Source organism: Melospiza melodia, chromosome 5 (assembly GCF_035770615.1).
Source record: "Melospiza melodia melodia isolate bMelMel2 chromosome 5, bMelMel2.pri, whole genome shotgun sequence".
Taxonomy (NCBI): domain Eukaryota; kingdom Metazoa; phylum Chordata; class Aves; order Passeriformes; family Passerellidae; genus Melospiza; species Melospiza melodia.
The window spans coordinates 91102428-91126921 of record NC_086198.1 but is presented as its reverse complement, the minus strand read 5'-3'; the positions used below and the strand labels follow the sequence as shown (position 1 = coordinate 91126921).

Genomic DNA, 24494 nt, shown 5'->3' with positions numbered 1-24494 from the left:
CCCACAGTGTCCCCTGGGACACCCCAGTGTCCCACAGTGTCCCCTGGGGCACCCTCAGTGTCCCACAGTGTCCCCCGGGGACCCCCCAGTGTCCCACAGTGTCCCCCCAGTGTCCCACAGTGTCCCCTGGGGCACCCTCAGTGTCCCACAATGTCCCACTGGGACCCCCCAGTGTCCCACAGTGTCCCCTGGGACACCCTCAGTGTCCCACAGTGTCCCCCGGGGACCCCCAGTGTCTCACTGGGACCCCCCAGTGTCCCACAGTGTCCCCTGGGGCACCCTCAGTGTCCCACAATGTCCCACTGGGACACCCTCAGTGTCCCACAGTGTCCCACTGGGACACCCTCAGTGTCCCACAGTGTCTCCCGGAGACACCCTCAGTGTCCCACAGTATCCCCCTGGGACCCCCCAGTGTCCCACAGTGTCCCCTGGGACACCCCCAGTGTCCCACTGGGACCCCTACAATGTCCCCTCAATGTCCCCCTGGGACCCACCCAATGTCCCCCCAGGGAGTCCCCAGTATACCTACAAGGACCTCCCCCAATGTCCCCTCTGGGACATCCTCAATGTCCCCCCAGTGTCCCCCTGGGACCCCCACAATGTCTCTCCAGTGTCCCCCTTGGAACCTCTCCAATGTCCCCCCAGTGTCCCCCCTGGAACCTTCTCAATGTCCCCCCAGTGTCCCCCTGGGACCCCCCACAATGTGCCCCCAACGATTCCCCCAAGGGACCCCCTGGAACCTCTCCTATGTCCCCGCAATGTGCCCCCTGGGACCCCTCAATGTCCCCCCAGTGTCCCCCTGGGACCCCCCCAGTGTCCCACAATAACCCCCTGGGACACACCCAATGTCCCACAATGTCCCCCTGTCACCCTCCCAACGTCTCCCCAATGTGCCCCCTGGGACCTCCTCAATATCCCCCCAGTGTCCCCATGGACCCCTCCAATGTCCCCCCAATGTCCCCCCAGGGATCCGAATGTCCCCCCCAATGACCCCGACAATGTCCCCCCACGTGACCCGTGGGGACACCCAGTGACCTTCCAGGCCCCTGGAGCCGCTCCTGAACCCCGCTGTGTCCCCTCCCGTCCCCTGCCACCCATCCCGGTGTCCCCAGTGCCCCCCAGCCCTCCTTGGTGACACAGGACACAGAGCTCTTCTCTTTATTGAACAGGCAGGGAGGGGACCCTGCTGTCCCCAGCGGCGCCACCTCTGCCACCCATCCAGCAGGGGACACGGCCGGGAGCAGCTGCCAGGGGACAGGGACACACCAGGGGGGCTGGGGGTGTCCTTGGAGTGTCCCCAGGGTGTCCTTGGGGGTGTCCATGGGGTAGCCCTGGGGTGTCCTTGGGGTGCCCTGGTGGCATCCCTGGTGGTGTCCCCAGGGTGTCCATGGGGTGTCCCTGGGGTGTCCCCAAGGTGCCCATAGGGTGTCTCTGGGGTGTCCCCAGGGTGTCCATGGGGTATCCCTGGCATTGTCCATGGAGTGTCCCCAGGGTGTCCCCAGGGTGTCCGTGGGCTGTCCATGGGGGTGTCCCCGGGATATCCATGGGGTGTCCCTGGGGTGTCCTTGGGGCATCCCTGCAGTGTCCCTGGGGTGTCCATGGGCTGTTCTTGGGGTGTCCCTGGGCTGTCCCTGGTGGTGTCCCCAGGATGTCCATGGGGGTGTCCATGGGGGTGTCATTGGGGTGTCCATGGGGTGTCCCCAGGGTGTCCATGGACTGTCCCTGGTGTGTCCCCAGGGTGTCCATGGGGGTATCCCCAGGGTGTCCATGGAGTATCCCTGCGGTGTCCCTGCAGTGTGTCCCTGGGGGTGTCCTTGGGGTGTCCATGCAGTGTCCCCGGGGTGTCCATGAGGTGTCCCTGGGGTATCCATGGAATATCCCCATAGTGTCCATGGGGGCGTCAACGGGGGTGTCCTGGGGGGAATCCATGGGGGTGTCTCTGCGGTGTCCCTGTGGTGTCCCTGGTGCTCTCCCTGGCGTGTCCTGTGGTGTCTCTGTGCTGTCCCTGGCGTGTCCCTGCAGTGTCCTGGTGGTGTCCCCGGGCTGTCCCCGGCGTGTCCCCAGCGTCACTTTTTGAGGAGCTGTGCCCGGGCGCGGTTCAGCCTCTCAGCCAGGGCGCCGTCGGTGCCGGGGGAGCAGCGGGACAGCACCAGGCTCATCTCGGCCTCGTTCTTGCGCTCCACGGCCCGCCTCGGCCGCCTGCTCCAGGTCCCTGCGACACCACACGGCCGTGAGGGGACAGCGCAGAGGGGACAGCGCAGAGGGGACACAGGGCAGCCCCACCTTCCCACCGCTGTCCCGCTGCCCCGGCAGCTCCCGGTGTCCCAAAGCCTCCCACAGGGTCACCCCCAAATCCCCACTGCTGCCCCACAGGGAGTTCCACTGCGTGCTGCCATGTCCCCTGTCCCCACAAGGGTCCCCTGCATGTCCCCCTGAGGGTCCCTGGGATGTCCCCCTGAGGGTCCCTGGGATGTCCCCCTGAGGGTCCCTGGGACGATTCCCTGGATGTCCCCACAAAGGTCCCTTGGACATCCCCACAAGGATCCCCTGGATGTCCCTGCAAAGGTCCCCAGGATGTCCCTCCCGAGGGTTCCTGGATGTCCCCTGAATGTCCTCGGGATCTCCCCACCAGGGTCCCCAGATGTCCCCCTGAGGGTCCCTGGGATGTCGCCACCAGGGTCCCCGGGATGTTCCCCTGAGTGTCCCCTGGATGTCCCCCCCCCAAGTATCCCTGGGATGTCCACCCTGAGAGTCCCTGGGATGTCCCCCTGAAGGTCCCCAGGATGTCCCCCCCAAGGGTCCCCGGATGCCACCCCAAGAGTCCCCTGCATGTCCCCCTGAGGGTCCCTGGGATGTCCCCCTGAGGGTCCCTGGGATGTCCCCCAAGGATCCCCTGGATGTCTCCCTGAAGGTCCTGTGCATGTCCCCCTGAGAGTCCCCAAGATGTCCCCCCAAGGGTCCCCAGGATGTCCCCCTGAGGGTCCCCTGGATGTCCCACTGAGTGTCCTCACGATGTCCCCCCCAAGGGTCCCTGGTTGCCACCCCAAGAGTCCCCTGCACGTCCCCCTGAGTATGTCAGGGATGTCCCCTGAGGATTCCCTGGATGTCCCCTGAGGCTCCCAGGATGTCCCCCGAGTGTCCCTAGGATGTCCTCCAAGGATCCCCTGCATGTCCCCTCACTGAGGGTCCCCTGGATGTCCCCTGAGGGTCCCCGGGATACCCCCTAAGGGTCCCCTGGATGTACTCCCTGAGCATCCCCTGGATGTCCCCCCACTGAGGATCCCCAGGATGTCCCCCAGGATGTCCCCTCGGGTCCCTGGATGTCCCCCAGGATGTCCCCTCAGGTCCCTGGATGTCCCCTCAGGTCCCTGGATGTCCCACAGGGTGTCCCCTCAGGTCCCTGGATGTCCCCCAGAATGTCCCCTCGGGTCCCTGGATGTCCCACAGGGTGTCCCCTCAGGTCCCTGGATGTCCCCCAGAATGTCCCCTCAGGTCCCTGGATGTCCCCACGCACCCCACGAGGACGAAGGCCTTGACGCGCTGCTCGGGCGGCACTCGCGGCGCGTATTTCTTGGCCTCGTAGCGGTTGTGGTGCTTCACCGCCACCTCCACGAAGGGCTGGGGGGGAGGAAGAGCAGGGAGGGGTGAGGAAGGGCAGGGAGAGAGGAGGAAGGGCAGGGAGAGAGGAGGAAGGGCAGGGAGAGAGGAGGAAGGGCAGGGAGAGGGGAGGAAGGGCAGGGAGAGAGGAGGAAGGGCAGGGAGAGGGGAGGAAGAGCAGGGAGAGAGGAGGAAGGGCAGGGAGGGGTGAGGAAGAGCAGGGAGAGGGAGGAAGGGCAGGGAGAGAGGAGGAAGGGCAGGGAGAGGGGAGGAAGAGCAGGAGAGGTGAGGAAGGGCAGGGAGAGGGGAGGAAGAGCAGGGAGAGGGGAGGAAGAGCAGGGAGAGGGGAGGAAGAGCAGGGAGAGGGGAGGAAGGGCAGGGAGAGGTGAGGAAGAGCAGGGAGGGGTGAGGAAGGGCAGGGAGAGGGGAGGAAGGGCAGGGAGAGGGGAGGAAGAGCAGGGAGAGGTGAGGAAGAGCAGGGAGAGGTGAGGAAGGGCAGGGAGAGGGGAGGAAGAGCAGGGAGAGGGGAGGAAGAGCAGGGAGAGGTGAGGAAGGGCAGTGAGAGGTGAGGAAGAGCAGGGAGAGGGGAGGAAGGGCAGGGAGAGGGGAGGAAGGGCAGGGAGAGGGGAGGAAGGGCAGGGAGAGGGGAGGAAGGGCAGGGAGAGAGGAGGAAGGGCAGGGAGAGGGGAGGAAGGGCAGGGAGAGGGGAGGAAGGGCAGGGAGAGGGGAGGAAGAGCAGGGAGAGGGAGGAAGGGCAGGGAGAGGGGAGGAAGGGCAGGGAGAGGGGAGGAAGAGCAGGGAGAGAGGAGGAAGAGCAGGGAGAGGGGAGGAAGAGCAGGGAGGGGTGAGGAAGAGCAAGGAGAGGGGAGGAAGAGCAAGGAGAGGGGAGGAAGAGCAGGGAGAGGGGAGGAAGGGCAGGGAGAGGGAGGAAGAGCAGGAAAGGTGAGGAAGAGCAGGGAAAGGTGAGGAAGAGCAGGGAGAAGGGAGGAAGAGCAGGGAGAGGGGAGGAAGAGCAGGGAGAGGTGAGGAAGAGCAGGGAGAGGGGAGGAAGAGCAGGGAGAGGGGAGGAAGGGCAGGGAGAGGGGAGGAAGAGCAGGGAGAGGGGAGGAAGGGCAGGGAGAGGGGAGGAAGGGCAGGGAGAGAGGAGGAAGAGCAGGGAGGGGTGAGGAAGAGCAAGGAGAGGGGAGGAAGAGCAGGGAGAGGGGAGGAAGGGCAGAGGAGGTGAGGAAGAGTAGGGAGAGGGGAGGAAGGGCAGCGAGAGGGGAGGAAGAGCAGGGAGAGGGGAGGAAGAGCAGCGAGAGGGGAGGAAGAGCAGCGAGAGGTGGAGGATGGAGGATGGAGGGGCTGGAGAGGGGAGGAAGAGGATGGGGAGAGGGAGAAGGAAGGAAAATGGTGGAAAAGCAGGAATGGGATGGGAATGGGAGAGATGGAGAAGGGAGGAAGAGGATGGGAGGGTTGGGGAAGGAGGAAGAGGATGGTGGAGATGGAGAAGGGAGGAAAACAGTGGAAGGGCTGGAGAGAGGATGATGAGGAGTGGGAGAGCAGGAATGGGAAGGCTGAAGAAGGAAGAATGGGAGAGATGGAGAAGGGAGGAAGAGGATGGGGGGGTTGGGGAAGGGAGGAAGAGGATGGGAGGGTTGGAGAGAAGAGGAAGAGGATGGTGGAGGTGAAAAGGGAAGAGGATGAGAGGGAGAGGATGGGTGGGTTGGAGAAGGAAGATGGGGGTGCAGAAAGGAGGAAGAGGATGGGGAGATGGAGAAGGAAGGAAAATGGTCAAAGAGCAGGAATGGGAATGAGAAAGATGGAGAAGGGAGGAAGAGGATGGCAGTGGTGGAAAGGGGAGGAAGAGGATGGGAAGGCGAGGATGGGAGGGCTGGAGAAGGAGGAGGAGGAAGAGGATGAGAGGGAGAGGATGGGAGAGTTGGAGAGGGAAGAGGATGGGGAGAGGGAGAAGGAGAGAAGGAGATGGTACAGCTGGGGAGGGGAGGAAGAGAACGGGAGAGATGGAGAAGGGAGGAAGAGGATGGAAAGAGATAAAGAGGGGAGGAAGAGGATGGGAGAGCTCAAGAGGGGTGGAAGGGGATGGGAGAACTGAAACAGGGAGGAAGATGATGGGAAGAACGGGACCTCTAGAGAAGGAGGAAGATTACGGGAGGGTTGGAGAGGGGAAGAAAAGGGTGGGAAGGGCAGGGAGGGGAGGAAGAGGATGGTGGAGCTGGAGAGGGGAGGAAGAGGAGGGTAGAGGGGGAATGGGGAGGAAGGAGTGGGAGAACTGGAATGGGGAGGAAGAGGATGGGAGGGCAGGGAGGGGGTGACTGAGGCAGCCCAAGCTCTCACCAGGTACCCAATGGGCGACTTCTTGCTCTTGGAGAACTTCTCCATCTCCTCCCAGTCCCCGCGGGTGGCCAGGGCGTTGATCTTCAGCCACCAGTACCTGGCACAGGGGCACAGGGGGTCAGGGCTGTCCCTGACTGCCCCAGGGCTGTCCCTGAGCCCCCAGGGCTGTCCCTGACTGCCCCAGGGCTGTCCCTGAGACCCCAGGGCTGTCCTTGACCCCCCCAGGGCTGTCCCTGAGCCCCCAGGGCTGTCCCTGAGTGCCCCAGCTCCCCCAGGGCTGTCCCTGCCCCCCCCCAGGACTGTCCCTGAGCCCCCAGGGCTGTCCCTGAGCCCCCCAGGGCTGTCCCTGACCCCCCCAGGGCTGTCCCTGAGTGCCCCCAGCTCCCCCAGGGCTGTCCCTGAGCCCCTCAGATTCCCCAGGGCTGTCCCTGAGCCCTTCAGGGCTGTCCCTGACCCCTCCAGGGCTGTCCCTGAGCCCCCCAGATCCCCCAGGGCTGTCCCTGAGCCCTCCAGGGCTGTCCCTGAGCCCCCCCAGGGCTGTCCCCACCTCTTGTCGGGGATCCTGAAGTCCCGGTAGAGCTGCTCGGCGCGCTTGTGGTGCCCGTCCAGGATGAGGGTGGCCACGGTGTCGTGCAGGGACAGGTCCAGGTAGGGCTTGTCCAGCTCCTCCTGCAGGTGCCGCTGCAGCCGCAGCAGCTTGATCTGCTCCTCGGTGGCCTGGGGACACGGGGACAGCTGAGGGGTCCCTGGCCCAGCCTCGATGTCCCTGACCCATCCCTGAGTTCCCTGTCCCAGCCCCAGAGTCCCTGTCCCAGCCTTGATGTCCCTGGCCTAGCTCGAGAGTCCCCATCCCATTCTGAGGTTCCTGTCCCAGCCTCGATGTCCCTGTCCCAGCCCTGAGGTCCCTGATCTAACCTTGATGTCCTTGTCCCAGCTTCAACATCCCCTGTCCCAGCCCCAGAGTCCCTGTCCCAGCCTTGATACCCCTGTCCCGGGCTCAATGTCCCCAGCCCCGTCCCACAGTTCCTGTCCCATCCCTGAGGTCCCTGGCCCAGCCCCAATGTCCCTGTCCAGCCCCAGAGTTCCTGTCCCATCCCTGAGGTCCCTGATCCGGCCCCAATGTCCCCAGCCCCGTCCCAGAGTCCCTGTCCCAGCCTTGACATCCCTGTCCCAGGCTCAATGTCCCCAGCCCAGTCCCAGAGTCCCTGTCCCATCCCTGAGGTCCCTGGCCCAGCCCCAATGTCCCTGTCCAGTCCCAGAGTCCCTGTCCCATCCCCGAGGTCCCTGACCCAGCCCCAATGTCCCTGTCCAGCCCCAGAGTCCCTGTCCCATCCCTGAGGTCCCTGACCCGGCCCCAATGTCCCTGTCCAGTCCCAGAGTTCCTGTCCCAGCCTCGATGTCCCTGGCCCAGCCCCAGACTCCCCATCCCATCCTGAGGTCCCTGTCCCAGTCTTGATGTCCCTGTCCCATCTCTAAGTTCCCTGTCCCAGCCTCGATGTCCCCAGTCCACCCCCAGGGTGCCCATCCCAACCTGAGGTCCCTTCCCCGGCCCTGTTCCACCCTTGGGGTCCCTTTGCCAGCTCTGTCACGGCCTTGGAGTGGCTGTACCAGCCCAGTCCCCATCCCAGCCCTGAGGTCCCCAATCCAGCCTTGGTGTCCCTGTCCCAGCCTCAATGTCCCCAGCCCAGCCCCAGGGTCCCTGTCCCAGCCCCAGGGTCCCTGTCCCAGCCCCAGGATCTCCATCCCAGCTTTGGGGTCCCTGCACAAGCCCTGAGGTCCCCAGTCCAGCCGTGGTGTCCCTGTCCCAACCTTGATGTCCCTGTCTCAGCCTCAATGTCCCCAGCCCAGCCCCGGAGTCCCCATCCCATCCTGATGTCCCTGCCTCAGCCCTGAGGTCCCTGATCCAGTCTCGATGTCCCCATCCCAGCCCCAGAGTCCCCATCCCAACCTGAGGTCCCTTTCCCAGCCCTGTCCCATCCTTGATGTCCCTGTCCCAGCGTCAGTGTCCCCACTCCAGCCATGCCCCTGGACAGGCAGCCTTGTCCCCAGGGCAGGCACAGGTGGCCTTGTCCCTGCTGTCCCCGGTGTCCCCTGGTGTCCCTGCTGTCCCTGGTGTCCCTGGTGTCCCCGGTGTCCCTGGTGTCCCTGCTGTCCCTGGTGTCCCCAGTGTCCCCAGTGTCCCTGCTGTCCCCAGTGTCCCCAGTGTCCCCGGTGTCCCCAGTGTCCCTGGTGTCCCTGGTGTCCCCAGTGTCCCTGCTGTCCCCAGTGTCCCCGGTGTCCCCGCTGTCCCTGGTGTCCCCAGTGTCCCTGGTGTCCCTGCTGTCCCCGGTGTCCCTGGTGTCCCTGCTGTCCCTGGTGTCCCTGCTGTCCCCGGTGTCCCCAGTGTCCCTGGTGTCCCTGGTGTCCCCGGTGTCCCTGGTGTCCCCTGGGCACTCTCACCTTGGCAGCAAAGTCGTTCTTGGCCTTGTAGAACTCATCCAGGGCGTTCTGCAGGGCGGCCACGCGGCCCTCGATCCGCTGGCATGGCACAGGGATGGCACGGGGACATGGGGACATGGCACAGGGACATGGCACAGGGACATGGGGACATGGCACGGACATGGCACAGGGATGGCACGGGGACATGGGGACATGGCACAGGGACATGGCACAGACATGGCACAGGGACATGGGGACATGGCACGGACATGGCACAGGGATGGCACGGGGACATGGGGACACGGCACGGGGATGGCACAGGGATGGCACAGGACACGGTACAGACATGGCACAGGGATGGCACAGGGACATGGGGACATGGCACACGACATGGCACAGGACACGGTACAGACATGGCACAGGGATGGCATGGGGACACGGTACAGACATGGCACAGGGACATGGCACAGACACGTCATTCCCTGGGTGGGATCCCTGGATAGACCCCGACTCCCTGGGCAGGATCCCAAACCTGGCACAGGTGGCATGGCATGGGCACGGTCCCCACAGCCCTGGGGTGCAAACTGGCAAGTGCCCATTCCCACACCCAGAGCCCCATTCCCACATCCCAATCCTGCCATTCCCACATCCCAAATCCCACAATTCCCAGATCCATCCCAAACCCAAACTACAAATCCCAAACCACAAATATCAGACCCCAAACCCCACAAATCCCAAATCCCAAACCCCACAGACCTTCTGGCCGTACCCCCCAGCACGTGCAGCTTGCCCAGCTCCTGGTAACCCCGATCACCCCCAAAACTCCCCAAAACCCCACATTCTCCACCCCAATCCCACAATTCACCCATCCCAAACCCCAAACCCCAAATCCCATACCCCAAACCCTAAATCCCAAACCCCAAATCCCAAATCCCAAACCCCAAACCCCACAAATCCCAAACCCCAGACCCCACAGACCTTCTGGCCGTATTCCCCCAGCACGTGCAGCTTGCCCGGCTCCTGGTAACCCTGATCACCCCCAAAACCCCCAAAACACCCCCAAAACCCCACATTTCCACACCCAAACTCACATTCTCCATCCTAACCCCACAATTCACCCACCCCAAACCCCAAATCCCAAACCCCACAAATCCCAAATCCCAAACCCCACAGACCTTCTGGCCATAACCCCCAGCACGTGCAGGTTGCCCAGCACCTGATAACCCCCTGAAAGTCCCCAAAACCCCCAAAACCCCCCCAAACCCCACATTCCCACACCCAGACTCCACAATTCCCCCATCACAAACCGCAAACCCCAAATCCCCCACCCCAAACCCCACAAATCCCAAATCCCAAACCCCACAGACATTCTGGCTGTACCCCCCCAGCACGTGCAGCTTGCCCAGCTCCTGGTGACCCCCAAGCACCCCCAAAACTCCCCAAAACCCCACATTCTCCAACCCAATCCCACAATTCCCCCACCCCAAACCCCAAACCCCAAATCCCAGACCCCAAACCCCAAATCCCTGACCCCAAATCCCAAATCCCACACCCCAAACCCCACAAACCCCAGACCCCACAGACCTTCTGGCTGTAACCCCCAGCACATGCAGGTTGCCCAGCTCCTGGTGACCCCGATCACCCCCACAACCCCACATTCTCCACCCCAGTCCCACAATTCACCCATCCCAAACCCCAAACCCCAAATCCCAGACCCCAAATCCCAAATCCCAAACCCCAAACCCCACAAATCCCAAACCCCAGACCCCACAGACCTTCTGGCCGTATTCCCCCAGCACGTGCAGCTTGCCCGGCTCCTGGTAACCCTGAGCACCCCCAAAACCCCCAAAACACCCCCAAAACCCCACATTTCCACACCCAAACTCACATTCTCCATCCTAACCCCACAATTCACCCACCCCAAACCCCAAATCCCAGACCCCAAACACCCCAGACCCCACAGATCTTCTGGCTGTACCCCCCCAGCACGTGCAGGTTGCCCAGCTCCTGGTGACCCTGAGCACCCCCAAAACTCCCCAAAATCCCCCCAAAACCCCACATTCTCCATCCCAATCCCACAATTCCCCCATCCCAAACCCTGACCCCAAATCCCTGACCCCAAACCCCACAAATCCCAAATCCCAGACCCCACACACCCCAGACCCCACAGACCTTCTGGCCGTACCCCCCCAGCACGTGCAGCTTGCCCAGCTCCTGGTGACCCCAAGCACCCCCAAAACCCCCCCAAAACCCCACATTTCCACACCCAAACTCACATTCTCCATCCCAATCCCACAATTCCCCCACCCCAAACCCCAAATCCAAAACCCCAAACCCCACAAATCCCAAATCCCAGACCCCACAGACCTTCTGGCCATAACCCCCCAGCACGTGCAGGTTGCCCAGCTCCTGGTGACCCCGAGCACCCCCAAAACTCCCCAAAACCCCACATTCTCCACCCCAATCCCACAATTCACCCACCCCAAACCCCAAACCCCAAATCCCTGACCTCAAACCCCACAAACCCCAAATCCCAGACCCCACACACCCCAAACCCCACAGACCTTCTGGCCATAACCCCCACCACGTGCAGGTTGCCCAGCTCCTGATAACCCCCTGAAAGTCCCCAAAACCCCCAAAACCCCCCCAAACCCCACATTCCCACACCCAGACTCCACAATTCCCCCATCCCAAACCCCAAACCCCAAATCCCCCACCCCAAACCCCAAATCCCAGACCCCAAACACCCCAAATCCCACAGACCTTCTGGCCGTACCCCCCAGCACGTGCAGCTTGCCCAGCTCCTGGTGACCCCGAGCACCCCCAAAACCCCCCAAAACCCCACATTCTCCACCCCAATCCCACAATTCACCCATCCCAAACCCCAAACCCCAAATCCCTGACCCCAAACCCCACAAACCCCAGCCCCCACAGACCTTCTGGCCGTACCCCCCCAGCACGTGCAGGTTGCCCAGCTCCTGGTGGTTGTCGTCCTGGTTGTACAAATCCTTCAGCGTCTCCCGCTCCTGGTGCCGGCAGAACTTGGGGGGCACACGGGACATTTGGGGTCACCTTTGGGCTCAGGGGGACACCCAGGGGGTCAAGGGGACACTTTTGGGGTCAAGGGGACATCCTAGGGATCAAGGGACGCTTTTTGGGGTCAAGGGACACTTTTGGGGTTTTGGAAGAACGGCTTTCCCAAAACGCTTCAGGGTGGCTCAGGAGTTTTTGGGGTCACTCAGGGAGTTTTTGGGGGCCACTCAGGAGGTTTTGGGGGTGTTCAGGGGGTTTTTGGGGTGCTAAGGGGGTTTCTGGGGTCACTCAGGGAGTTTTTGGGGGCCACTCAGGAGGTTTTGGGGGTGTTCAGGGGGTTTTCTGGGGGGCTCAGGGGGTTTTTGGGGTGTTTTGGGGTTTTTGGGGTGCTGACCTGGTGGTAAAGGCTGTGCTCTCAGGAGGTTTTTGGGGTGCTCAGAAGATTTTTTGGGGTTTTTAGGGTGTCTCTATCCCTCACCTGGCAGTACAGGCTGTGCTCTCAGGGGCTTTTGGGGTCTCTCAGGGATTTTGGGGTTATTCAGGGGTTTTTGGGGTGTTTTTGGGGCGCTCACCTGGCGGTACAGGCTGTGCTCTCAGGGGGTTTTGGGGGTGCTCAGGGTGTTTTTGGGGTGCTCAGGGTGTTTTTGGGGTTTTTGGGGTGCTGATCTGGTGGTGCAGGCTGTGCTCTCAGGGGGTTTTTGGGGTCCCTCAGGATGTTTTTGGGGTCACTCAGGGTGTTTTTGGGGTGCTCAGGGGGTTTTTGGGGTGTTTTGGGGGTTTTTGGGGCGCTCGCCTGGCAGTACAGGCTGTGCTCTCAGGGGGTTTTTGGGGTCTCTCAGGGATTTTGGGGTGTTTTGGGGTTTTTGGGGTGCTCAGGGGTTTTTGGGGCGCCCACCTGGCAGTACAGGCTGTGCTCTCAGGAGGTTTTTGGGGTGCTCAGAAGATTTTTTTGGGGTTTTTAGGGTGTCTCTATCCCTCACCTGGCAGTACAGGCTGTGCTCTCAGGGGGTTTTTGGGGTCACTCAGGAGGTTTTTGGGATGCTCAGCGTGTTTCTAGGGTTGTTCAAGGGGCTTTTGGGGTGCTCAGGGGTTTTTGGGGTCCCTCAGGATGTTTTTGGGGTGCTCAGGGGTTTTTGGGGTGTTTTTGGGGTGTTTTTGGGGCGCTCACCTGGCGGTACAGGCTGTGCTCTCAGGGGTTTTTTGGGGTGCTCAGGGTGTTTTTGGGGTGCTCAGGGGTTTTTGGGGTCCCTCAGGATGTTTTTGGGGTGCTCAGGGTGTTTTTGGGGCGCTCACCTGGCGGTACAGGCTCAGGGCCACGGGCTGGTTCTGCAGGGTCATGAAGAAGGAGCCGCGGTTGAGCTCGTTCTTGAGGTGCAGCACGACGGTGTACACTGAGGGGACAGGGACAGGGACAGGGACAGGGACAGGGACAGGGACAGGGATGGGGACAGGGGACAGGGACAGGGACAGGGACAGGGATGGGGACAGGGGACAGGGACAGGGGACACGGGCACAGGGACAGGGGACAGGGACATGGACAGGGACAGGGATGGGGACAGGGGACAGGGACAGGGGACACGGGCACAGGGACAGGGGACAGGGACACAGGGACAGGGACAGGGATGGGGACAGGGGACACAGGGACAGGGACAGGGATGGGGACAGGGGACAGGGACAGGGACAGGGGGCACGGGCACAGGGACAGGGGACAGGGACAGGGGACAGGGACAGGGACAGGGGACACGGGCACAGGGACAGGGGACACGGGGACAGGGACAGGGTTTGGGGACAGAAGGGTTTGTTGGGGTTTTCTCCTGCGCCTCCCAATCCCCTCTGTGCCCCCTGATCCTCCACGTGCTCCCCCAGACCCCAAAACACCCCCAGAAGGCTCCTCCAGACCCCAAAATGGTCCCAAGGGATTCAACCAGACCCCAAAATGTTCACAAGAGCCTCCCCAGACCTCAAAATGCCCCCAAAAGGCTCTTCCAGACCCCAAAATGGTCTCAAGGGGCTCCCCAAGATCCCAAAATGCCCCCAGAAGGCTCCTCCAAACCCCAAAATATTCCCAAGAAGCTCTCCCAGACCCCAAAATGGTCCCAAGGGGCTCCCCAAAGACCCCAAAATGATCCCAAGGGATTCACCCACACACCAAAACATTCCCGAGGGGCTCTCCCAGACCCCACAACGTTCCTAAAAGGCTCTCCCAGACCCCAAAATGGTCCCAAGGGATTCAACCAGACCCCAAAATGTTCACAAGAGCCTCCCCAGGATCCCAAAATGCCCCCTGAAGGCTCCTCTGAACCCCAAAACATTCCCAAGAGGTTCTCCCAGACCCCAAAATGATCCCAAGGGACTCTTCAAAGGCCCCAGAATGGTCCCAAAGAATTCATACAGACCCCAAAATGTTCCCAGGAGGCTCTTCCTGATCCCAAAATGTTCCCAAGGGACTCCCCAAAGATCCCAAAATGGTCCCAAGAGGCTCCCCAAGACCCCAAAATGCCCCCAGAAGGCTCCTCCAGACCCCAAAACATTCCCAAGGGGCTCTCCCAGACCCCACAATGTTCCTACAAAGCCCTCCCAGACCCCAAAATGCTCCCAAGAGATTCAACCAGACCCCAAAACGCCCCAAGAGGCTGTCCCAGACCCCAGTATGATCCCTAAGGATTCATCCACACACCAAAACATTCCCAAGGGGCTCTCCCAGACCCCAATACACCCCCAAGAGGCTCTCCCAGACCCCAAAATGGTCCCAAGGGACTCCCCAAAGACCCCAAAATGCTCCCAAGAGGCTCCCCCTGATCCCAAAACACTCCCAAGGGGCTCCCCCAGACCCTATCACTTTGCCAAGGGGTTCCCCAAGACCCCAAAACGCCCCCAAAAGGCTCCTCCAGACTCCACAACATTCCCAAGGGGCTCCCAAAGACCCCAGAATGCCTCCAAAAGGCTCCTCCAGACCCCAAAATAGTCCCAAGGGACTCCTCAAAGCCCCCAAAATGGTCCCAAGGGATTCATCCAGACCCCAAAATGTTCCCAGGAGGCTCCTCCTGATCCCAAAACACTCCCAAGGGGCTCCCCCAGACCCTATCACTTTGCCAAGGGGCTCCCCAAGATCCCAAAACGCCCCCAGAAGGCTCCTCCAGACCCCAAAACATTCCCAAGGGGCTCTCCCAGACCCCAATACACCCCAAGAGGCTCTCCCAGAACCCAAAATGGTCCCAAGATGCTCTCCCAGACCCCACAATGCTCCTGAAAGACTCTCCCAGACCCCAAAACGTTCCCAAGGGACTCCCCAAAGACACCAAAATGCTCCCAAGAGGCTCCCCCTGATCCCAAAATGTTCCCAAGGGGCTCTCCAAGACCCTATTACTTTCCCAAGGGGTTCCCCAAGACCCCAAAACACCCCAAGAGGCTCCCTCAGACCCTGAAATGCCCCCAAAAGGCTCTCCCAGACCCCAAAATGGTCCCAAGAGGCTCTTCCAGACCCCAATACACCCCCAAAAGGCTCCCCCAAACCCCAACACACCCCAAGAGGCTCCCCCAGACCCCAACACACCCCAAGAGGCTCCCCCAGACCCCACTACACCCCAAAAGGCTCCCCCAGACCCCAATACACCCCCAAAAGGCTCTCCCAGACCCTGAAATGCCCCCAAGAGGCTCTCCCAGACCCCAAAACACCCCCAAAAGGCTCTCCCAGACCCAAACACACCCCAAGAGGCTCCCCCAGACCCCAATACACCCCAAGAGGCTCCCCCAGACCCAAACACACCCCAAGAGGCTCCCCCAGACCCCACTACACCCCAAAAGGCTCCCCCAGACCCCAACACACCCCAAGAGGCTCTCCCAGACCCCAACACACCCCAAAAGGCTCCCCCAGACCCCAACACACCCCAAGAGGCTCCCCCAGACCCCAACACACCCCAAAAGGCTCTCCCAGACCCCACTACACCCCAAAAGGCTCCCCCAGACCCCAACCCCCCCCCAGGCCCGCCCTGTCCCCTCACCCAGGTCGGTGTCCCCGCTCTCGATGGCTTTGCCCAGGGCCAGTTTGCTCCGTTTCATCTTCAGCAGCAGCGGCACCTGCTCCCCGCTCCGGGGCTCGTACTCCAGCAGCTGCCCGGGGCACAGCGCTGTCACCCTGTCACCCGGGGGGGGTGGTGGCAGTGCCACCCCGCGTCCCCTCCCCGTGCCACCCGCCCACCTTGATGGCCAGCTCGGCGCGGCCGCAGTCGTAGGCGCGCGTGGCGATGTCCGAGTAGGAGATGCCCGCGGCGTCCCCCAGCTTCTGGTTGATGGCCTGGGCCACCTCCTCGTCCGACTTGTCCTTCTGCTGCACCTGTGGGGACAGCCAGGAGCGTCCCCGGGTGTCCCCGAGGCGGGGTGGGCTGTCCTGGGCTGTGCCCTCACCTTGTAGCAGGCCCAGTGTGCCAGGATGCGGCTGACGCCCTGCATCTCGGGCAGGCGCAGGAACTCGCAGACGCGGATGGCCAGCGGGTACAGGCGGCGCAGCACCAGCCTGGGGACAGCGCGGGGACACGGACATCAGGGGGACGGGGACATCGGGGGGACAGGGACATCAGGGGGACGGGGACATCAGGGGGGACAGGGAGGGAAAGGGGGATATGGGGGGAAAGGGGGACAGGGACATCAGGGGGACAGGGAAGGGTAAGGGGGATGGGGACATCAGGGGGACATGGAGGGAAAGGGGGACAGGGACATCAGGGGGACAGGGAAGGGTAAGGGGGATGGGGACATCAGGGGGACATGGAGGGAAAGGGGGACAGGGACATCAAGGGGACAGGGACACCACGGGGACAGGGAGGGAAAGAGGGATATGGGGGGAAAGGGGGACATGGGGGAAAGGGGGATATGGAGGGGTCAGGGGACACCAGGAGGGACAGGGGACATCGGGGGACAGGAGACACAGGGGGATCAGGGGACATCAGGGGGACATGGAGGGGTCAGGGGGATACAGGGGGAAAGGGGGGACAGCGGGACGGGGACATCAGGGGGACAGGGAGAGGTCAGGGGGACATGGGGGGAGAGGGGGACAGGGAGGGAAAGGGGAATATGGGGGAAAAGGGGGATACGGAGGGGTCAGGGGACACCAGGAGGGACAGGGGACATCAGGGGGGACAGGAGACACAGGGGGACAGGGGGCATCAGGGGGACATGGAGGAGTCAGGAGGATATGGGGGAGAAAGGGGATATGGGGGACAGGGGACATGAAGGGGTCAGGGGATACCAGGGGACACACAGGATACCAGGGGGGAGAGGGGACACAGGGGGACATGGGACAGGGAGGGGACAGGGGACACCAGGGGAGTGAGGGGACATGGAGGGGAAGGGGGATATGGGGGGAAAGGGGGATATGGGTACGTGGGGACAGGCGGAAATGGAGCGGTTGGGGGATATGGGGCATAGGAGACACCAGGGGGGACAGGGGACACCAGAGGGGACCAGGAGACACCAGGGGGGACAGGGGACACCAGAGGGGACCAGGAGACACCAGGGGAGACAGGAGATACCAGGGGGGACAGGAGATACCAGGGGGACAGGGGACACCAGGGAGACATGGAGGGCTCAGGGGGACATGGAGGGGTCAGGGGACACCAGGGGACACAGGGGACACCAGGGGGGACAGGGGACATGGTGAGGTCAGAGGACATGGAGGGGTCAGGGAGATATGGAAGGGTCAGGGGGATATGCGGGAAAAGGGGGATATGGGGTACACAGGGACATGGAGAGGCCAGGGGACATGGGGGACAGGGGGACATAGGACACCAGGAGGGACAGGGGACACACAAGGTTGGGGGACATGGAGGGGACAGGAGGACACAGGGGGACAGGGGACACGGGGGGACATGGGGACATGGAGGGCTCAGAGGGCACGGAGGGACAGGGGACATGGAGGGGAGAGGGGGACACGGGGGGACAGGGGACATGGAGTGGTCAGGGGAACATGGGGGGACAGGGGACATGGAGGGGAGAGGGGGACACACAAGGGGTCAGGGGGCAGGGACGGGTCAGGGGACATGGGGGGACAAGAGGACACCGGGGGGGATAGAGGACATGGGGGCACAAGGGGGGGACATGGAGGGGTCAGGGGACACCAGTGGGGGACAGGGGGACACACAGGGCGGGTACAGGGAATTGAGGAGTTGCGTTGGGTTTGGGAGATCCCCAAGTGCTGGGAACTGCTCAGCCCCTGGATATGGGAACGGGATGGGGAACTTGGGATGGGGGATTTGGGATCAGGGCATTGGGATGGGGGATTTGGGATGGGGGATGTGGGATGGGGGCATTGGGATGGGAAAAGTGGGATGGGGGCATTGGAATGGGGGATTTGGGATGAGGAATGTGGGATGGGGGCATTGGGATGGGGAATGTGGGATGGGGAATGTGGGATGGGGAAGGTGGGATGGGAAAAGTGGGATGGGGGCATTGGGATGAGGGATTTGGGATGGGGGATTTGGGACAGGGAATTTGGGATGGGGAATTTGGGATGGGGAATTTGGGATGGGGAATTTGGGATGAGGACTGTAGGATGGGGGGCATTGGAATGGGGAATGTGGGATAGGGAATGTGGCACGGAGGGGATTTAGAGGGGTCCACAAGCGTTTGGAGCTGCTCAGCCCCTGGACATGGGAATGGGATGGGAACTGTGGGATGGGGAATCTGGGATGGGAACTGTGGGATGGGGAATTTGGGATGGGAAATGTGGGATAGGGAATTTGGGATGGGAAATGTGGGATAGGGGCATTGGGATGGGGAATTTGGGATGGGAAATGTGGGATAGGGGCATTGGGATGGGGAATTTGGGATGGGAAATGTGGGATAGGGGCATTGGGATGGGGAATTTGGGATGGGAAATGTGGGATGGGGGACATTGGGATAGGGAAGGTGGGATGGGAAAAGTGGGATGGGGGCATTGGGATGAGGGATTTGGGATGGGGAATTTGGGATGAGCAATGCTGGATGGGGGATTTGGGATCGGGGCATTGGGATGGGGAATTTGGGATGAGGACTGTAGGAGGGGGGGCATTGGAATGGGGAATGTGGGATGGGAAATGTGGGATGGAGGTATTGGGATGGGAAATGTGGGATAGGGAATGTGGGACGGAGGGGATTTAGAGGGGTCCACAAGCGTTTGGAGCTGCTCAGCCCCTGGACATGGGAATGGGATGGGAACTGTGGGATGGGGAATTTGGGATGGGAAATGTGGGATGGGGAATTTGGGATGGGAAATGTGGGATGGGGAACTTGGGATGGGAAATGTGGGATGGAGGTATTGGGATGGGAAATGTGGGATAGGGAATTTGGGGTGCTGGGAGCTGCTCAGCCCCTGGACATGGGAATGGGATGGGAACTGTGGGATGGGGAACTTGGGATGGGGAATTTGGGGTAGGGATTGAAAGATGGGACCCTCGGAATGGGGAAGGTGGGGTGGGGAAGGTGGGATGGGGATTTTGGGCTATGCAATACAGGATGAGGACGTCAGGGCAGGGACTGTGACACACAGAATTTGGGATGGGAACCACGGGAAGGCTCGGGATGCCCCGGGGCCGCGGGGCTCTCACCTGTCCAGCAGCACCTCGATGGTGAGCTGCTTGTATCTGCAGGGACAGTCAAGGCACATTTGGGATCACGGCAGCCCAGGAAGGCCCCGAGCCCACGGCAGGCAGAGGATACTGGGTGAAGGTGAGCGGGATCCCGATCTGGTAATCCCTGACGGCGTTGAGCACCCGCAGGTCCTGGCACATGCGCACGAACCCCTCCGGAGGGAACTTATCCAGGAAACACTTCCCAAAGGAAGCTGCCTGTGGGATCAGGGGGGGAAATCAGGGAAAATCCTTCATCCTTCAGCTCCCTCCTCGTCCTGCTGCTGCTGGCTCACCCTCAGCAGGGATTTCTGGGTCTCGGGCTCGTGCTCGTAGCCCGCAGCCTCGATGCACTGGCCCACGGCCTCGGGGAGCAGCTGCTGCTCGCGGATCTCCCGCAGGTACTCGTCGGCCTTCTGGCTCTCCTTCTGCAGGACGAGGAGAAGGAGAAGCCCTGGGACGCAGATCCCTGGGGATGCCAGCCCAGGGGGGCTCTCTGGGAGGGGGATGTACCTCGTACTCCTTCTGAGCCTCCAGCAGCAGAGCGCCCGGCGCCATGGAGGCGATGCGGAAAATCTCCTGGCTGGCCTCTGTGGGACGGGCACACAGCGGGCATCAGGGGCTGCTCCAGCCTGGCGGTGGCACCCGGTGCCACTGCCAGCACCTGGCAGCGCCCTGCAGCTTCCATGAGCTCCTTCCATGATCCCCCTCCAGCACCGGGATCGTGGAATGGGTTGGGTGGGAAGGGATCTTAAAGCCCAATAATTCCACCCCATCCATGGGCAGGGACAGTGCCCACTGTCCCGGATGGATCCAAGTCCATCTAAGCTGGCCTTGGGCACTGCCAGGGATCCGGGGGCAGCCACAGCAAATCTGGCAATTCCAGCCCAGCCAGCAATTCCTTGCCAAGATCCCAGCCCAATCTGCCCTTTCCCAGTGGGAGCCATTCCCTGGCTCCTGTCCCTGCAGGCCTTGTCCCCAGTCCCTCTGCAGCTCTCCTGGAGCCCCTCCAGGCCCTGCCAGGGGCTCTGAGGATTCCCTGGATTTTCCCTTCTCCAGGGGCACATTCCCAGCTCTCCCAGAGCAAAAGAGCTCCAGAATCCTGGAATGGTTTGGGTTGGAAAAGACCTTAAATCCCAAAAATTCCCACCCCATCCATGGGCAGGGACACCTCCCACTGTCCCAGGTGGATCCAGCCTGGCCTTGGGCACTGCCAGGGATCCAGGGGCAGCCACAGCAAATCTGGCAATTCCAGCCCAGCCCCTGCCCACCCTCCCAGCCAGCAATTCCTTGCCAAGATCCCAGCCCAATCTCCCCTTTCCCAGTGGGAGCCATTCCCTGGCTCCTGTCCCTGCAGGCCTTGTCCCCAGTCCCTCTCCAGCTCTCCTGGAGCCCCTGCAGGGACTCTGAGCATTCCCTGGAATTTTCCTTTCTCCATGAGAACATTCCCAGCTCTCCCAGCCTGGCTCCAGAATCCCAGACAGGTTTGGGTGGGAAGGGACCTTAAATCCCACCCATCCCCACCAGGGACACCTCCCACCATCCCAGGGTGCTCCAAGCCCTACGTCCCACCTGCCCTGGGACATTCCCGTGGATGGAGCATCCACAGCTCCTCAGGGAATTCCTGTGCCAGGATCCCACACCCCGGGGGCCCAGGAGGGCAGGGAACTCACCGGGGATCTCGTGCAGGAACTCGTGGGTGCTGCGGGACAGGATCCTGACCCCGTCCAGCTCGGGCACCAGGTAGGAATCCTCATCCAGGACAAAGCTGGGATCCTGCTAAGGGTGCCCACGGACACGGCTCCGGGACAGCACGGGGAGACTGGAACCCCACGGGAGGGGGGAAGGACTTGGGAACATCCCATGGGACAAGGGAAGGACTTGGGAACATCCCATGGGACAGGGGAAGGACTTGGGAACATCCCATGGGACAGGGGAAGGACTTGGGAACATCCCATGGGACAAAGGAATGACCTGGGAGCATCCCATGGGATGGGAGAAGGACCTGGGAGCATCCCATGGGATGGGGAAGGACTTGGGAGCATCCCATGGGATGGGGAAGGACTTGGGAACATCCCATGGGTTGGGGAAGGACTTGGGAACATCCCATGGGACAAGGGAAGGACTTGGGAACATCCCATGGGACGGGGAAGGACTTGGGAACATCCCATGGGACAAGGGAAGGACCTGGGAGCCTTTGTGGGGCTTGGGAGAATCCCATGGGACAGAAAAGGATCTGGAAACCAGAGTGGAGCTGGTAACATCATATGGGACAGAAAAAGGACCTGGGAGCATCCCATGGGACAGGGAAAGGACTCAGGAGCATCCCATGGGATGGAAAAAGGGCCTGGAAGCATCCTATGGGATGGGGAAAGGATTTGGGAATATCCCAGGGAACAGAAAAGGATCTGGGAGCATCTCATGGGACGGGGAAGACACTTGGGACCATCCCACGGGACAGAGAAGTACCTGGAGATTCCAGCCCACCCGAGAGCACCCCGTGGGACAAGGGAAGGACCTGGGGACATCGCTGGTGACAGAGCAGCAAGGGGGGCAGCAGTGCGGGGGCCAGAGGAGGTGGCAGCGCCCCAGGCGTGTCCCTGTCCCCAAAGGATACCGGATGCACTCCGAGGAGTTGCCCACCACCATGAGCTGCCGCTCCCAGGCCAGCACCACGGCGCGCTGCCGGCTGCGGGGCCGCGTGCACCTGGGGACCCCAACATCAGCCCAGCCCCGGGACCCCAACATCAGCCCCAGCCTGGGACCCCAACACCAACCACAGCCTGGGACCCCAACATCGACCACAGCCTGGGACCCCAACATCAGCCCCAGCCTGGGACCCCAACACCAACCACAGCCATGGGACCCCAACATCAGCCCAGCCTGGGACCCCAACACCAACCACAGCCTGGGACCCCAACATCAGCCCAGCCTGGGACCCCAACATCAACCCAGCCTGGGACCCCAACATCGACCACAGCCATGGGACCCCAACATCAACCACAGCCTGGGACCCCAACCCATAAACCACAGCCTGGGACCCCAACATCGACCACAGCCTGGGACCCCAACATCAGCCCCAGCCCCGGGACCCCAACATCAACCCAGCCTGGGACCCCAACATCGACCACAGCCATGGGACCCCAACACCAACCCAGCCTGGGACCCCAACATCAACCCAGCCTGGGACCCCAACATTGACCACAGCCTGGGACCCCAACATCAGCCACAGCCTGGGACCCCAACATCGACCACAGCCCTGGGACCCCAACACCAACCACAGCCTGGGACCCCAACATCGACCACAGCCTGGGACCCCAACAACGAACACAGCCCTGGGACCCCAACATCAGCCCCAGCCTGGGGACCCCAACATCAGCCACAGCCTGGGACCCCAACACCAACAACAGCCTGGGACCCCAACATCGACCACAGCCTGGGACCCCAACCCATAAACCACAGCCCTGGGACCCCAACATCGACCACAGCCCTGGGACCCCAACCCATCAGCCCCAGCCTGGGACCCCAACATCAGCCACAGCCTGGGACCCCAACACCAACCACAGCCTGGGACCCCAACATCAGCCCCAGCCTGGGACCCCAACATCAGCCCCAGCCTGGGACCCCAACCCATAAACCACAGCCCTGGGACCCCAACATCAGCCCCAGCCTGGGACCCCAACATCAGCCCCAGCCTGGGACCCCAACATCACCCACAGCCCTGGGACCCCAACATCGACCACAGCCATGGGACCCCAAACAGGGACAGGGACACGCGGGGGTCCCACGGGGCTGGGGGTGGCACAGGGACAGGGACGGGCACAGGGATGGGGACAGGGACGGGCACAGGGACAGGGACCGGGACAGGGGACACGGGGACAGGGACAGGGACAGGCAGCTCACCAAACCATCTGCTTGGGCGGGGTTCGGATGCCGGTGTTGAACTCGCAGAACTTCTCCTGTGGGAGAGCAGAGAGGTCAGGGACACCCCTGGGGGAACTGGGAATGGGGGGAACTGGGAATGGGGGAACTGGGAATGGGGGAACTGGGAATGGGGGGAACTGGGAATGGGGGGAACTGGGAATGGAGGGAACTGGGAATGGAGGGAACTGGGAATGGGGAAAACTGGGAATGGGGAAAACTGGGAATGGGGGGAACTGGGAATGGGGGAACTGGGAATGGGGGAACTGGGAATGGGGAGAACTGGGAATGGGGGGAACTGGGAATGGAGGGAACTGGGAATGGGGGAACTGGGAATGGGGGGAACTGGGAATGGGGAAAACTGGGAATGGAGGGAACTGGGAATGGGGGGAACTGGGAATGGGGGGAACTGGGAATGAGGGAACAGGGAATGGGGGAACTGGGAATGGGGAAAACTGGGAATGGGGAAAACTGGGAATGGGGGGAACTGGGAATGGGGGAACTGGGAATGGGGGAACTGGGAATGGGGAGAACTGGGAATGGGGGGAACTGGGAATGGAGGGAACTGGGAATGGGGGAACTGGGAATGGGGGGAACTGGGAATGGGGGGAACTGGGAATGGAGGGAACTGGGAATGAGGGAACTGGGAATGGGGGGAACTGGGAATGGAGGGAACTGGGGGGGAATGGGGGGAACTGGGAATGGGGGGACTGGGAATGGGGGGAACTGGGAATGGGGGGAACTGGGAATGGGGGGAACTGGGAATGGGGGGAACTGGGAATGGGGAAAACTGGGAATGGGGGGAACTGGGAATGGAGGGAACTGGGAATGGAGGGAACTGGGAATGGAGGGAACTGGGAATGGGGGAACTGGGAATGGGGGGAACTGGGAATGGGGGAACTGGGAATGGGGGGAACTGGGAATGGGGGAACTGGGAATGGGGGGAACTGGGAATGGGGGGAACTGGGAATGGAGGGAACTGGGAATGGGGGGAACTGGGAATGGGGGGAACTGGGAATGGAGGGAACTGGGAATGGAGGGAACTGGGAATGGGGAGAACTGGGAATGGGGGGAACTGGGAATGGGGGGAACTGGGGGGGAATGGGGGGAACTGGGAATGGGGGAACTGGGAATGGAGGGAACTGGGAATGGGGGGAACTGGGAATGGGGGGAACTGGGAATGAGGGAACTGGGAATGGGGGGAACTGGGAATGGAGGGAACTGGGAATGGGGGGAACTGGGAATGGAGGGAACTGGGAATGGGGGGAACTGGGAATGGGGGAACTGGGAATGGAGGGAACTGGGAATGGGGGAACTGGGAATGGAGGGAACTGGGAATGGGGGGAACTGGGAATGGGGAGAACTGGGAATGGGGGGAACTGGGAATGGGGGGAACTGGGAATGGGGGGAACTGGGAATGGGGAGAACTGGGAATGGGGGGAACTGGGAATGGGGGGAACTGGGGGGGAATGGGGGGAACTGGGAATGGGGGAACTGGGAATGGAGGGAACTGGGAATGGGGGGAACTGGGAATGGGGGGAACTGGGAATGAGGGAACTGGGAATGGGGGGAACTGGGAATGGAGGGAAC

General features: G+C 62.1%; 1 protein-coding gene across 1 annotated transcript in view; it reads right to left on the bottom strand.

Annotated features, from left to right (window-relative positions):
• Positions 1 to 1144: 1144 nt before the first annotated feature.
• Positions 1145 to 24494, bottom strand: part of VPS16 (VPS16 core subunit of CORVET and HOPS complexes) — a 31981-nt gene continuing 8631 nt past the window's right edge. Inside the window, exons 8-24 of the mRNA XM_063157822.1 lie at positions 22887 to 22942; positions 21601 to 21690; positions 20657 to 20751; positions 19497 to 19573; positions 19280 to 19411; positions 19075 to 19202; positions 18963 to 18998; positions 15790 to 15898; positions 15584 to 15718; positions 15387 to 15495; positions 12679 to 12776; positions 11289 to 11393; positions 8374 to 8451; positions 6482 to 6651; positions 5935 to 6031; positions 3515 to 3618; positions 1145 to 2212 (exon numbers count right to left, since the gene is read on the bottom strand). Of these exons, the coding sequence (XP_063013892.1) occupies positions 2107 to 2212; positions 3515 to 3618; positions 5935 to 6031; positions 6482 to 6651; positions 8374 to 8451; positions 11289 to 11393; positions 12679 to 12776; positions 15387 to 15495; positions 15584 to 15718; positions 15790 to 15898; positions 18963 to 18998; positions 19075 to 19202; positions 19280 to 19411; positions 19497 to 19573; positions 20657 to 20751; positions 21601 to 21690; positions 22887 to 22942 (1725 nt within the window). The 3' untranslated portion in view covers positions 1145 to 2106. The remainder of the gene's footprint in view (positions 2213 to 3514; positions 3619 to 5934; positions 6032 to 6481; positions 6652 to 8373; positions 8452 to 11288; positions 11394 to 12678; positions 12777 to 15386; positions 15496 to 15583; positions 15719 to 15789; positions 15899 to 18962; positions 18999 to 19074; positions 19203 to 19279; positions 19412 to 19496; positions 19574 to 20656; positions 20752 to 21600; positions 21691 to 22886; positions 22943 to 24494) is intronic.